At 44.4% G+C, this 13,627-nt stretch overlaps 1 protein-coding gene across 1 annotated transcript in view; it reads left to right on the top strand.

The window, feature by feature from the left end:
• Positions 1–13,627, top strand: part of LOC308676149 (glutamate receptor ionotropic, NMDA 2D-like) — a gene marked incomplete at both ends in the record, with an annotated part of 42,971 nt that overhangs the window by 17,937 nt on the left and 11,407 nt on the right. Inside the window, 2 exons of the mRNA XM_081341893.1 lie at positions 2,696–2,856; positions 10,873–11,060. Of these exons, the coding sequence (XP_081198019.1) occupies positions 2,696–2,856; positions 10,873–11,060 (349 nt within the window). The remainder of the gene's footprint in view (positions 1–2,695; positions 2,857–10,872; positions 11,061–13,627) is intronic.

The following is a 13,627-nucleotide window of genomic DNA, read 5'->3' as shown; positions in this document are numbered from 1 at the left end:
TAACAAGCCAGTTCAGCCTTGGTGGAGCAGCGGGCTAATGCCTCCTTAAGTAACACCAGCTGCCTGCAATTAGTGCAGGTTCGAGTCCCACCAGGCTCAAGGTTGACTCAGCCTTCCATCCTTCCGAGGTAGGTAAAATGAGGACCCAGATTGTTGGGGGCAATTAAGCTGACTTTGTAATAATGCCGCTGGGGGGGTGGTGAAAGCCCTAATAAGCAGGCATATACATAGAATGAAGGCTACTGCTAAGCTTGTAAGCCGCCCTGAGTCTTCGGAGAAGGGCGGGATATAAATGGAATTAAAATAAAAAATAAAAAATAAATCTCAAAGGTATCACAAGCCTCTTCGTGTTTTTAATCACAAACCTTTCTCCATCTCTGCATCTTCACCTTCTCCTGCCATATATTCTTAGCCACCTCCATTGGTCTTTTCTCTTCCCCCCCCCCCCATTCCTTGATTATATCCACAGTTCTGTCAAACTGCGGATAATCTGCGCCCATCGCCTTGTTCCTTTCCAGCTTTCTCTGGAGGCATTTCTCCCTCTAATGCAGGCTGGCTCAGGAATTCTGGGAGTTGAAGTCCACAAGTCATAAAAGGGCCATGGTTCCCCACCCCCTGCTCTAATGGCTCCTCAGCCATTTGCCACCGAGTAGCCTTTATCCATCATCCTCATTTAAAAGAATCAATCCCTTTGGCGTGCTGACACTCTGACTTTTTCTCCCTGACTAGGGATGGGTTTCAAATTGGTAGTTTCCTGTGCCATGCTGAGGAAGGGTCCAAGGGCCCCCACAACAGCAGTCTCTTACAGGCAACCAATTTGATGAGGGTTGAAACGTGACAAGGATGTTATTTTTTCTACAGCTTTCTGAAGAACAAACAGGCTGTCCCTGCCCTTGATCCTTCTAAATATGTCCCGGTCTATTTCCGTATTGTTGATCTCTGTGCACCTCTCTGTCAACTATCATTTTCTGACAACTGAATCCTTTTGTATCTAGAATTATCTTTCCATGGCGTCCATCTATTTCCAAGACTATTGGAGGCCTCACTTTCACCCATTGGCCTGCTTGCACTTAGCCTTCTAAATCATTTGCCCTCCTCTTCTTTTGCATAAAAGACAAAGTTAACTGTTCACCCCAGAGTTTAAATATATATCCATATAAATAGCTTGAGTTTAAATCCATGTATACATACATCTTGAGTTTAAATATATGTATGCATGTATCTTGAGTTTAAATGTATGTATGTTTAAAATGCATGTATGCATGTATCTTGTTTAAATGTTATGTTGAATTTAAATCTATGTATGTAGTATATATATATGTATGTATCTTTATGTATGTACAGTGCATGTATGCATGTATCTTGAGTTTAAATGTATGCATGCATGTATGTATGTTGAGTTTAAATGTATGTGTGTATGGTTATGTATGTATCTTCAGTTTAAATGCATATATCCATGTATGTATGTGGAGAGAGAGAGAATCAGCCTTGAAAAGCTTTACCTAAATTTTGTGCAGCCTCAAACTGTCTGGAATTCAGGATCTCTCTAGGCTTCTTCTAGAGACCACTTTCATAAGTATTCTTAACTTTTAAGCACCTAGACTGTAAACCTGGTAATTGATTACAACCTGTAGGGTTAATAACCAGTTCTGCTGCATGAAACTGACGTGGAGAGCCATTATGAAATACAAGGTAGATTCAAAAAATAATATTTAGAGCAGTGAAATGCAATCAACAGTGTTTATTTTTCTTTCTTCCTGACTGTTACTATGTGACTTGCGCTTGCACATACCGTATACGGCTGTTTTTTCTGCTAAGGGGATACAAAAGCTTATTTGGCCTCACATCCTTGATTCTGAAAACCTTTTCCCAAAGCTGTTTTTAATTACAAAATGATATTGGAGTTCAGTTATACCTGCTTATATGTGACAAGTGAGGAGCCCCTGAGAGATGCTTTCAAGAAATACTAACATTGTTCACCTAGATTGCGGGCAGAGCTTTGATTGCCAGAAAAATTAAATAAAAGGAGACACTCTATATCCTTGGAAATATCTCCTTGATATTTCTCAACATTCTTTCTAACCCTCAAAGTCCTTTGGTTAGAATAAAATACAAAGAGTAGGAAGAGAAATCAATATATAAATATATATTGTATATTTTATATACATTGTAAATAGGTAAAGGAATCTCTGTGAATTTTTACTGTGCTAGTTGTGTCCAGCTCTAGGGGGCGTTGCTCATCTCTGTTTCAAGGCCATATATATACACGCACAATACACATACACGCATGGGCGCGTGTACAGTTGGCTCAGCAAGTAAGAGGCTGGGCTTGTTGGCTGGAACAAGAGGCTGGGCTTGTTGGCATACCAGGCTAATTAAGATTAATAAATTTTAAAAAACCAAAAATTTTCATCAGTCCAGCAATGAGCTGTCCTCCTAATTATCCATCTACCAGCCAGCCAGCTCTAGGTTTACATGACCCCTGACCTAGCAGGAATCTCCTGATATCTAGAAATCCTAATTTTTTTAATATGGTGTCTATTGTGATCAGGGCTAGCCAAACATCATGTATTTCACTCAGCCAAAACACAGAAGCCTCCAATCCTCTGATAGGATTAGTCTCTTCTTTTCTGAGTGTGTTTCCATTTCTAACGATGGGCTGGCAATGCCTGTTTCATTTGTCTACTCTCCACAGTTCCAGAGACCCCAACACCATTATCCTCCTTTGAGATTTGGCACAGTTCCTAATGGTAGCACCGAAAAAAATATTCGGAACAACTATGGAGAAATGCACGAATATATGGGGAAGTACAACCAGCGCAGTGTGGAAGATGCACTTCAAAATCTGCAGACAGGGTAAGTAAAGGGGGAATGGCAGCAAAGATGGGTATAACATTGGGAGAACTGGGGTAGGGAAGACAAGATTGTTGTTGTTCTCCCCCTTGTGTTCATTTAGCCACCTTAATTCTAATACTGTCTCCTGTGACCTAGAGTATATGGTCTATATGGTCACTCACATTCCAGCTGGTGTTGTCAGGTACAAAGAATTATTTATTTATTTATTTAATTAGATTTGTATACCGCCCTTTCCCCAAGGACTCAGGGCGGTTTACAGGGTAATTAAAACAAGAAATACAAAAGTTAAAAGCAATTAAAAAAAATTACAACAGTCTCTGAAAAAGTAAAAGCCCCCAATTAAAATAATTAAAATTAAAATTCTCAGCCTGGGTCAGAGAGCTCGAAGAGCCAGGTCTTCAGGTCCCGGCGGAATGAACGAAGGTCGGGGGAATCAGGACCAGACATTAAATTCCAATTAAGAAGATTCATAAGAATCTAGTCAACTACTGGTCAGCACTAAATTGGTGCTAGATAAGAGTTAATGGAATTCAAGAAGGGCTGGACTTAGACCTTTGTAGGAACTTAAGGACTCCAGGCTAATTACTCACTTGACTCCACCTCCAGATTCTGCCTGCTCTTCTCCTACAGGTGTAACATCTGAAGTTCTTACCGGCAAACACATTCCAGCAAGTTTTAGATGTATCTCACATGCACTCCATTCATTGGCTACGCTTGGAGTGCAGTCATACACCCTGAAAAAGGGGGCATGTTTCGCCCTGCTTTTGCAACTCACAGCTGCAAAGGGATATTAATTGCTGTGGTGATTGCAGTGTGACATTTGATTAAGCAAGTGTCATGGGTGCCTGTTGGATGTGGCTGGTGACATGGCTGACTCTCACAGCCATATTATTTTGTGACCTTGTAACACAAGTTTGTTAATTAGTTTTTATTAAATAAATCTTAGTCAAGTCAATAACGTGAGTTTTGGTCAATTAATCAGTGAGTCGGTTGAAAGACTCATGTGAAAAAGGAGCTGTAAAGGCAAATATATATTATTTTCAGAGCATGCACAACTGGGATAGAGAAAACAACGTCTTAGACGTGTTTCTCCCATGCGAAAGGACTGTCTCTTCAAGGACTTGGATTACTTAAAAACTAAAAAATGTCAAAGCCTGCTGGTTTATTTATTTATTTAATTTTTATTTTGCCTTTATTGCTTTATAAGTAACTCAAGGTGGTGAGCATTTATAAGTACTTCCTCCTCCTCCAATTTCCCCCACAAAAAGAACTCTGTGGGGTAAGTTGGACTGGCAGAGAGTAACTGGCTCAAAGTCACCCAGCCAACGGGACTAGAACTCACAGTCTCCTGGTTATTGGCCCGAAATCACCCAGCTGTCTTTCATGCCTAAAGCGGGACTAGAATTTATAATTTCCTAATTTCTAGGCCAGCACATTAACCCCTATACTAGACTGGATCTTACCATTTTTATAGTGGTACATGATTGCTTTGGGACAACCACAATATTCTGAATCCTTTCAGTTCAATCAATGCATCTGCAAATCTTCTGAATACAGTACTTACCTGAGAGTAAGTCTGTATTTATGTTTAAAGAAATAAATAAATCTGCCAAGGCTGGGTGTGACTTCCTTGCATCTTGTCATGAATGCATGTTAGTCCAACTGTGCCTACTACTAAACAGGCTTCCCACTGTTTGTCACAGCCACGCTTTCTCTGAATGTCTATGAATTCTTGCTGATTTCTTTTGGAAAGAAATTAAATAAAACGAGTCCCACCCCATGTGGAACCCCGTTCTAAAAGAATTGTGCAGCATTACGCTTTTTAGTAAAACTGCTAGGGGGAATTTTTCATTTGTGAATGTTTTGCGACTTAAATATAATTTTCCATAATACAGGAGGGATTAGAGCTCAGCCTCCTTTGAGCAGACGTATGGGTAGGGTCTTCGTTGCTATTGGAACAGCTGTCAAGCCTGCTATCAATTTAAAAAGCCAACTGGCTGGGTTATATTATAAATATATGATTTACTATTTAATCCTATATACCAAGATCACATTCATATATGCTACTAATTAAGACAGATTAACAGCTACCCCATGATTCTGCAGAAAATTATAAACACTCACACACATACATTAGTCTCACTAGTTTAGTTAAAAGTGAGTTTTATCCTGAAGGGAATTTGTTATATTATTTGTATTGCTGTTTAAACTCCTGCAGACTTATTTTGATTTTGTTTGCAGCCCACTGCCATTTCTGGCCCCATCCCAACTTCAAATCCAGGCATCACATTGTTGCTGTGATGTGCAAAATTATTGAAGAACAGTGTTTTCCAACCTTAGTAATTCTAAGATTTGTGGACTTCAACTCCCAAAATACCCCACTCTTCTCATTTCTAGCTGGGGTATTCTGGGAGTTGAAGTCCACAGATCTTAAAATGGCTAAGGAAGGTCTCTTTGGAAGGAAGCAAAACTGTAGACATCTCCCCAGCCTGTAATGAGTTCACTGTAATAAGAATATCAGGCTATTTACATGTATAAATTCACTGTAATAAGAACATCAGGCTATTATGCATATAAGGAACTACAAGTGGCATTATTGTAGAACTAAAGTATTTAAGAGGAGATAGATGAAAAGATGGAGGGGTATATATACATCAGTGAATCGATCAAATTGAGGGAGCAATGAAGAACAAGGTTATTGTGTAGTGGGTCCGACGCAAGGAAGAGACGCCAGCCGGAGTACGTGTTCAGCTCTTTATTGGAAGGGGGATAGCGTACTGAGGGATGAGGGTTACCTGGCCTCCTTAAATACCTAGCCAGGTAAGCAGACAGCCAATGGGGTTGGCCCTAGGTTTCCCACCGAAACTGGGTTTCCCGCCAAAACCGTTCAGGCCAACGCCCCCTGGTGGCTGTTGCTATGCAGGTGCCTGCATACATAACACCCCTCCCCCCTTAGAGAAGAACCACATAACAACGATAACAAATTGCAACTAGCTACAACTATGTACACTGTATGTCAACAACAAAAAAACCACAATGCAACTGTGTGGAGGTCACTTGCACACATAGTCCGCCAGGTAGGCAGGTATCCTGTGGGGCCGGGTGGACCGTCTGGATGTGGCTTGGCCCTGGGCTTGGACAGCTGGTTCTTGGGGCCTTCGTGCTGGGTTGAACAGAGCTGGGTTCAGGAGGCCCTCCTCCTCTGGTTCCTGCTCTGTGTTGTTTCTGGTTGGGCTGACCTCTCCTGGGGTGTGGCTCTCCTGTTGGGCGTGTGTGGTGCGCTCAGGGACCCTTCCTCTGAGCTGGTCGATGTGTCGCCTTATGTGTCTGTCCCCCTCCACCCCCACGATGTAGGAGAGGGGTCCAGTTTTCTCAACCACTGTCCCTGGAACCCATGGATGCCCTGCCCCGTAGTTCCTCGCCCAGACCAGGTTCCCCACGTTGAGAACTCTGTGTGCTGGTGATGATTGCGATGAAGATGATGATGATGATGATGATGATGATGATGGTGGTGGTGGCCTAACTGTCTCGGCTGCTACTCGGTCTGGGTGTAAACGGTCCAGCTTGGTGATGAGACGTCATCCCCACCGCAGTTCTGCTGGACTCTTCCCGGTAGCAACGCATGGTGTAGTGTGTTGGGCGAGTAGGAATTTCGCCAGTCTGTGATGCCAGTACCCGCTAATGATGCGCCGGAGTGCGTCTTTGGTCGTCCTTACCATCCGTTCAGCTTGCCTGTTGGTCGATGGATTGAAGGGCGCGGAGGTGACGTGCCTAATCCAGTTCGCCCCGGGGACTTGTCCTGCCACCCTGTGCAAACCCATGAGTGTACCCTGCTCATGATGTTGTCGGTGGCTGTGTTACTGGCAATGTCCTTGGGCATTCTGGTAACTCCTGCAGGGCTAGGATCTGTGTTGCTGGTGCTGGGTCTGGTTCTGGGGTGTCAATGGGTAACCTACTTAAGCCGTCTGCGTGGCCCATCTCCTTCCCTGTCTTGTGCACCAGCTTGCTATTGTAGGCTGCAAGGAAGATGGAGCACCGGAGCATTCTGGGGGACAGGATTTGGGGCGTCTGCCTGTCCATTGTGAACAGGCCTAGGAGTGGTTTGTGGTCCGTGTAGACAGTGAATTCCCTGCCATACAGATAATCGTGGAATTTTTTGATTCCTGCCACAATTGCCAGGGCTTCTCTGTCGATTTGGGCGTAGTTTCTTTCTGCTCCAGACAGCGTCCTAGAGTAGTATGCTATGGGAATTTGCGCCCCATTGGGCTCGAGGTGACTGAGTACTGCGCCCACACCGTAAGGGGATGCATCGCATGCGATGCATATGGGCTTTGTCTCGGTGAAATGGGTTACTGTGGACTTATCCGACAGTAGTGCTTTTAAAGCCCTGAAGCTTTGGTCGTGGGCGGGAGTCCAGACCCATGCTGCCTGTTTGTCCAGGAGCCTGTGGAGTGGCTCTGCAATGGCTGCCTTGTGTGGGAGGAATGCGTGGTAGAAGTTCAGCAGGCCCAGGAATGCCTGTAGCTCTGCCTTGTTTTTGGGTGTGAGTGCTAGTTTGATGGCCCTCACCTTGGACTCTGTGGGGTGGATTCCCCTGGCATCTACCCTGAATCCCAAGAATTCTGTGGAGGGAACACCTATGCTGCATTTCTCCCTCTTGAGTTTGAGGCCAGCTGAACGCAGCCTGGACAGTACCTCCCTGAGCCTACCTGCTAGCTCTTCTGCTGATGCTCCTGCAATCAGGATGTCATCAAAATAGGGGCAGACTCCTGGGATGCCCCTGAGTGTCTTCTCCATAACTTCCTGGGAAATGCCAGGAGCAACGCTGACCCCAAACTGCAGCCTGTTCACCCGGAATGCTCCCCTGTGTGTTACTATGGTTTGAATGTCAGCTGTTGCCCTAGTAACCGTGAGTTGCTGGTACGCCTGCGCAAGATCGAGCCTTGCAAAGATGGCGCCGCCTTGGAGGGAAGCGAGAACATGGCTGACCTTGGGGACCGGGTAAGCGTGCGGGTTCAGCGCGCGGTTCACCGAACACTTGTAGTCGGCGCAGATCCTTATTTCCCTGTTGGATTTGAGGGGGGTGACGATTGGGGTTTCCCACTCTCCCCCATCTACGGGCTTTAGGATTCCCTGGGCCACCAGCTTATCCAGTTCGCGCTCAATTTTGTGTTTGAGCGCGAAGGGGACTCGCCGCGGCCGGACCCTAATGGGGGGAATGTTCAAGTTGAGCTTGAACGATATGGGGGGCCCTGTGTACCTACCCAGCGTCCCGTCAAAGATGTCTGCGAACTCCTTGCAGACGGCCTCGACGGAGTCCCCCTGGATCCGGTGGATCCCGGAGACCGTGATTCCCAGGGCCTCGAACCAGTCTAGGCCGACCAGGCTGGCTCTCCGGCCCTGTACCACTACAACCTCCAGGTGCTCTTTGCGACCCTTAAACCCCACCGAGACGGTAGCCTCCCCCTTTACCTTGACCGGCGAATTCTGAAAATCGGTCAGGGTTAAATTTGTAGGCCATAATTTAATCCGCTGCTTGCTCCGGCTATTTATGTAGTTAAGGGTCTCGTCCGAAATGATTGAGACCGCTGATCCGGAGTCAAGCTCCATGCTGCAAGGGACGCTTTGCAAGCGGATTGTAAGTCTAATTTTGGGTTTGAGCAGCCGGCGGCTACCCGTGTGGTTAATGGCCAGCCAGCTCTCAACAAAGCCAATTCGCGTTTTGGTCGGGGCCCCAGTACCTTCGAACGGCGGTTCCTCCAGTTGCAGCTCGTGGATCTCCTCTCGGGGGCGGCGGCTACGACAGACCGCGGCTATGTGGCCTGTTTTCTTGCAGGCCCGACACGTGGCCGACCGGAACTTACAGAGGCTGCGCATGTGGTTCCCACCACACCCTGCGCACCTCTGAGGGTTGGCGTTGCTGGGAGGCCTGGGCTTGTCTGCACGTCTGACTCGCTGGTCGGGGGTCGACCTCCACTGGACGAGGTCGATGTTCTGGTTGTCCTTGGCTGTGGCGACCTGCCGGTGGATGCTGGCCGCCTGGCTGCCGGCCCGGGTCTCCTGGACTGCTTGGACGGCCCCGCAGGCCGCTTTGTGGGCCAGGATGGCGTCTTTGGCTTCCTGGAGCGAAACCTCCTCTCTCTTGAACAGGCGCTCTTGCAGCCGCCTGTCTCGTAGGCCACAAATCAATCGGTCCTGTAGCCGCTCCTCCAAGTTCGAAAACTTACAGGCGACGGCGGCTTCCCGTAGGGCGGCGAGGAATTCGGCACCGGACTCGTCGGGGCGCTGGTCCCTTTTTCGAACTGCGACCTCGTGGCCACTTTGGAGCGCCGGGGCCTGAAGTGGGTGTTGAGCTTGGCCACGAGGTCCCGGTACGCGACGGTGTTGATGGCCTGCGGGGCGAACAGGTTCGCAGCGATCTCCAGGAGTGCTGGTCCCCCAGTACAGAGCAGGGCTGCCGCCTTCACGCCGTCCTCCGAGATCTGATTGAACTGCATGTACAGTTCGGTGTGAGTCAGGTAACAGGCCCATGTCTCGGGGTGGCGGGTGTCGAATTCGCGGGGTTGTCCGGCTCTTGCCATCGCGGTGTTGGTTCGGGTCTTGAGTCGCAGATGCGATGACCGGCGTGGTCCGGTCGGCTGGCGGTCGTGGGGGGGAAGAAGGAAGGAAAATGCCTTTCCCTTCAGCTCGCGGAGCGCTCCCCCAGTGACTTCAGCTCCTTGTCGGCAGCAATCCCACCTTCGTCGCCACTATTGTGTAGTGGGTCCAATGCAAGGAAGAGACGCCAGCCGGAGTACGTGTTCAGCTCTTTATTGGAAGGGGGATAGCGTACTGAGGGATGAGGGTTACCTGGCCTCCTTAAATACCTAGCCAGGTAAGCGGACAGCCAATGGCCCTAGGTTTCCCGCCGAAACTGGGTTTCCTGCCAAAACCGTTCAGGCCAACGCCCCCTGGTGGCTGTTGCTATGCAGGTGCCTGCATACATAACAAAGGTGGACAACACGATTTATTCTAACAATAAATGACTTTCTTACTGGCTTATGAATTGTATTCCTATTGCTTTAAATCTCTGCCTTTTTTTTTACTGTTTTAGGGATATTAATCAGTCATAAAGAGCCAGTTTAGTGGTTAAGGCATCAGGCTAAAAAGTAGAAGACCTTGAGTTCTAGTTCAGGCTTAAACATGAAACAGCTAGGTGACCTTGGGCCAGTTATTCACTCTCAGCTGAACCCACCTCACACCGTTGTTGTTGTGGGAAAAATAGGAGGAGGAAAGTGTGTTGGATAGGTTTGCCACCTTGAGTTATTTGTAAAAACTAATAAAAACGGAAATAAATAAAATAATATTTATGTTATGCTGTTAATTGACATAGATTGAGGTTTAAGATAGACTCGGCTAGGCTACCAGACCAGTCTGGCAGATTATTTGCTAGCTTCTTCCTTCTGGCCATCTCTAGACATGGTTTTCAACCCAGTTAGCTTATCTAAACTAGCCACATTTTGCCTCTCAGGAAAACAGCTCTGCAACTTTCTAGGCATCTTATCAAGCCAACTTACTTTTAAGCTTTGTGGATTAGACTCCAAGAAAACTTTATATTCTTTCAAGATTCAAAAATGTGTATGGGGTTCTCGGTGCTCTTGACACAGCCTGGTTGGTTTTTGTTGTTGTTGTTGTTGTTGTTTTGCAGATGTTTCATGACCCAACTAGGTAACATTATCAGTACTAGGTGCATCATCAGAGCTAGCACTGATGATGTGGCCTAGATGGGTAATGAAACATCTGCAAGGAAATAACCAAGCTCTGAGAGTGTCAAGGGGAGCACAGTTCAGTCCTGAGCTACAAATGTTAACTTCTGTTGAAAAAACAGGTGTCCGGTTTATTTGGAACAAATACTTAGATTGGTTTCAGAAGAAAGACATCAAATGCGCAGATCCTTACAGCCGACCTTCCCTGAGGCGCACCTTTTATGGGTTCCCCTCAACTCATCTCAGCCCGCCTTTTTTTCCCCGCCTGCAGGAAGCTGGACGCCTTCATTTATGATGCAGCTGTCCTCAACTACATGGCCCGCAAGGAAGAAGGTTGCAAACTTGTCACCATCGGAAGTGGGAAGGTCTTTGCCACGACAGGCTATGGCATTGCCCTGCAGAAAGGGTCCAAATGGAAACGGCCCATTGACCTGGCCCTGCTTCAGTTTCTCAGCGATGGTAAGATTTCACGGATCAGGTCCAGGTTCTAAGGCAGGGGTGTCAAACTGCCGGATGCATCATGCCAAAACCGCACCCATCCCATTGCCGGCCATGGGAAAAAAAGTCACGATACTTCGCGACACGTCACGTGACGTTGCGAGTTTGACACCCCTGCTCTAAGGAGACACACCAGAATTAAAGTGGGTTAGAAGCAAATAATGAATTGGGAGGTAATGCTGAAATGGACTTTTTGAAATATATCAGTGCTTAAAAGGAAGAGTATAATTCATTAGGCTAAGTGCATACTCTCAAGTTAGTGTCATTGGAAAAAATGTATTTTTTTTAACTATATAGCCCCACTGAACTGTGAAGAGGTCTAGAATGAAAGTACCAAATGTGATTCAGAGTACCTGTAAATGTAGCATGTAAGTAGCAGGTCAGGAGCACCTTAAAGCAAGGTAGGCTCCATCTTAAGATTGACGAATTCAGGAAAAGGTACAATGACTTTAAGGTGTTCCTGAGAGATGCTATAAGTGGGCCCCTGCATGCTCTAAATCAGATGTTGCCCTTTGGAGCCAAATCTCCATGCAGCCATTTCCCAAACTACATAGCCTACATTGGTAACAGCTTCCACTGTGGGGCATCTGGCATCTATTTCTAAGATATATATTTAAAATAATTCCTAAAATTTTAAGTTCAAGGCTTATGCATGGTCCACGCTCTTTTCTCAGATTGACAAACAACAATCTACTTCACCTGTCTGCCCTCAGGTTGGATTAAGTAGCATCACTGTGATAAGAGAAAATATTTCTTCTCAGCTAGAAATGTGCTGTAATGCTATTTTTCAGTGCACTTTTTTTTAAAAAAATACTTTTTATAATACCTCTTACATACATAATTACATTCAAAGACAAAGGTATAGTTAATATGAAAGAGGAAGAAAAGAAAGGAAAAGGAAAAAAAGAGAGAAACATGAAAAGAGATATTAAAAATGGTGTCCAATTTTCCTCTCAGCAGTAATAATAATACATACAATATCAAATCTCTCTCTCCAAGATTTCATCATCATCGTTATTCTTTTTAATCATCAAAACCATAAGTCACAAAATCATTTTCTTTTTCATGCAAAAAAAAATCCATAAAGGGTTTCCAGTGATTGATGAATGTCAATAATAACCTTTCTCTAATCAAAGAAGCCAATTTGGCCATCTCAGCAAATTCTGTCAATTTCATCTGATATCCCTCCATGGTGGGTAATGCTGAAACTTTCCTCTTTGTGCAAATGATAATTGCCACAGTAATCATATATTGAAATAATCTTCCATGGCTTTTTAAAAACCCTTTATCCTTTATCAGTCTCATAAGGAAAGGTTCTGGCTTCAACTGAATGTCTAAAATCCTCTGTTTGTATTGAAATCCATTTTTAAAAGCTTTTTTACACATCTCCAAAGCATGATAAAATATGCCTTCAAGTTGTTCACATTTCCATATATTTGAAATACCTTTATACCTTCTAAATAATTTCTCTGGTCTCATGTACCCATAATACATCATTTTTATAAAAATTAACTTGGAGATCATAACAATGTGAATTGCAACCTTTTTGACCATATATTGATAGATTGATTCATTTGTATATAACATAACTTCTTTAACCTGCTTTTCTTTCATTTCAAATTTCAAGAAAAGTTTACGGTATATATTTTAGCAATTACACGTTCATCATCAGTGCACAATTGCACTTCAAATCCTGTCTTCCTTTTCTTTATGCCATAAGTCTTTCTATCCATTTTAAATCTTTTTGATAACTGTAAAAGGGAAAACCACAGACAACTATATCCTACTCCATTAGTTGCTCTCTTGATTTAATGTTAAATTAAAGGGGTTGCTGACTCTCCAATAATTTTCTAGTATGTTAACTATTTATCTTTGCCTGTTGTTTCTCTTATGTAAAATGTTTCTTGTGCTGAGATCCACAGAGTTGTTTTGGGGCACAGGCTTGGTTTATATCTATTCGATGTTCTCAGTATGGTGTGTCAAATGAAATGACTTTTAAAATCCACATTAACTTTATTGTAGCATAAATATATATGCCATCCATATGTCAGGTCCTGTACTTCTAATCCTAAAAGTCTTTTGTTTCTCAGCAATACCCATTTTTTCATACAAACAAACTCTCCAAAATATAATTTCAAAACTGGAAAACCCAATCCTCCTCTTTCCTTTGCATCTTTGTTAGCACTCTGTATTTAAATTGTGTTTTTCCCCCTGCATAAAAATCTAGATATATATTTTTGCCTTTGCCTGAATGGTATATCAGTTGTCAAAACAGGTATTGTCTGAAACAAAAACATTCTAGGTAAAACATTGATCTTTATCACAGAAATTCTCCCCAAAAGTGACAGTTTTAATTTTTCCCACCTTAACGTGTCCTTAATTTCATACCATATCTGAACATAATTTATTTTGAAATAACATACAGTTCACATTTGTCACAGTAATACCCCAGGTATTTTACTTTTTCTCACTATTAAAATTCAGTTTTCTCCATCAGTTTTATTTGATCTTCTGTTTTCATGTTTTTT

The sequence above is a fragment of the Vipera berus genome, assembly GCF_964194415.1.
Source record: "Vipera berus genome assembly, chromosome: W".
Classification (NCBI taxonomy): Eukaryota; Metazoa; Chordata; class Lepidosauria; order Squamata; family Viperidae; genus Vipera; species Vipera berus.
This window is presented reverse-complemented; position numbering and strand designations above follow the sequence as displayed.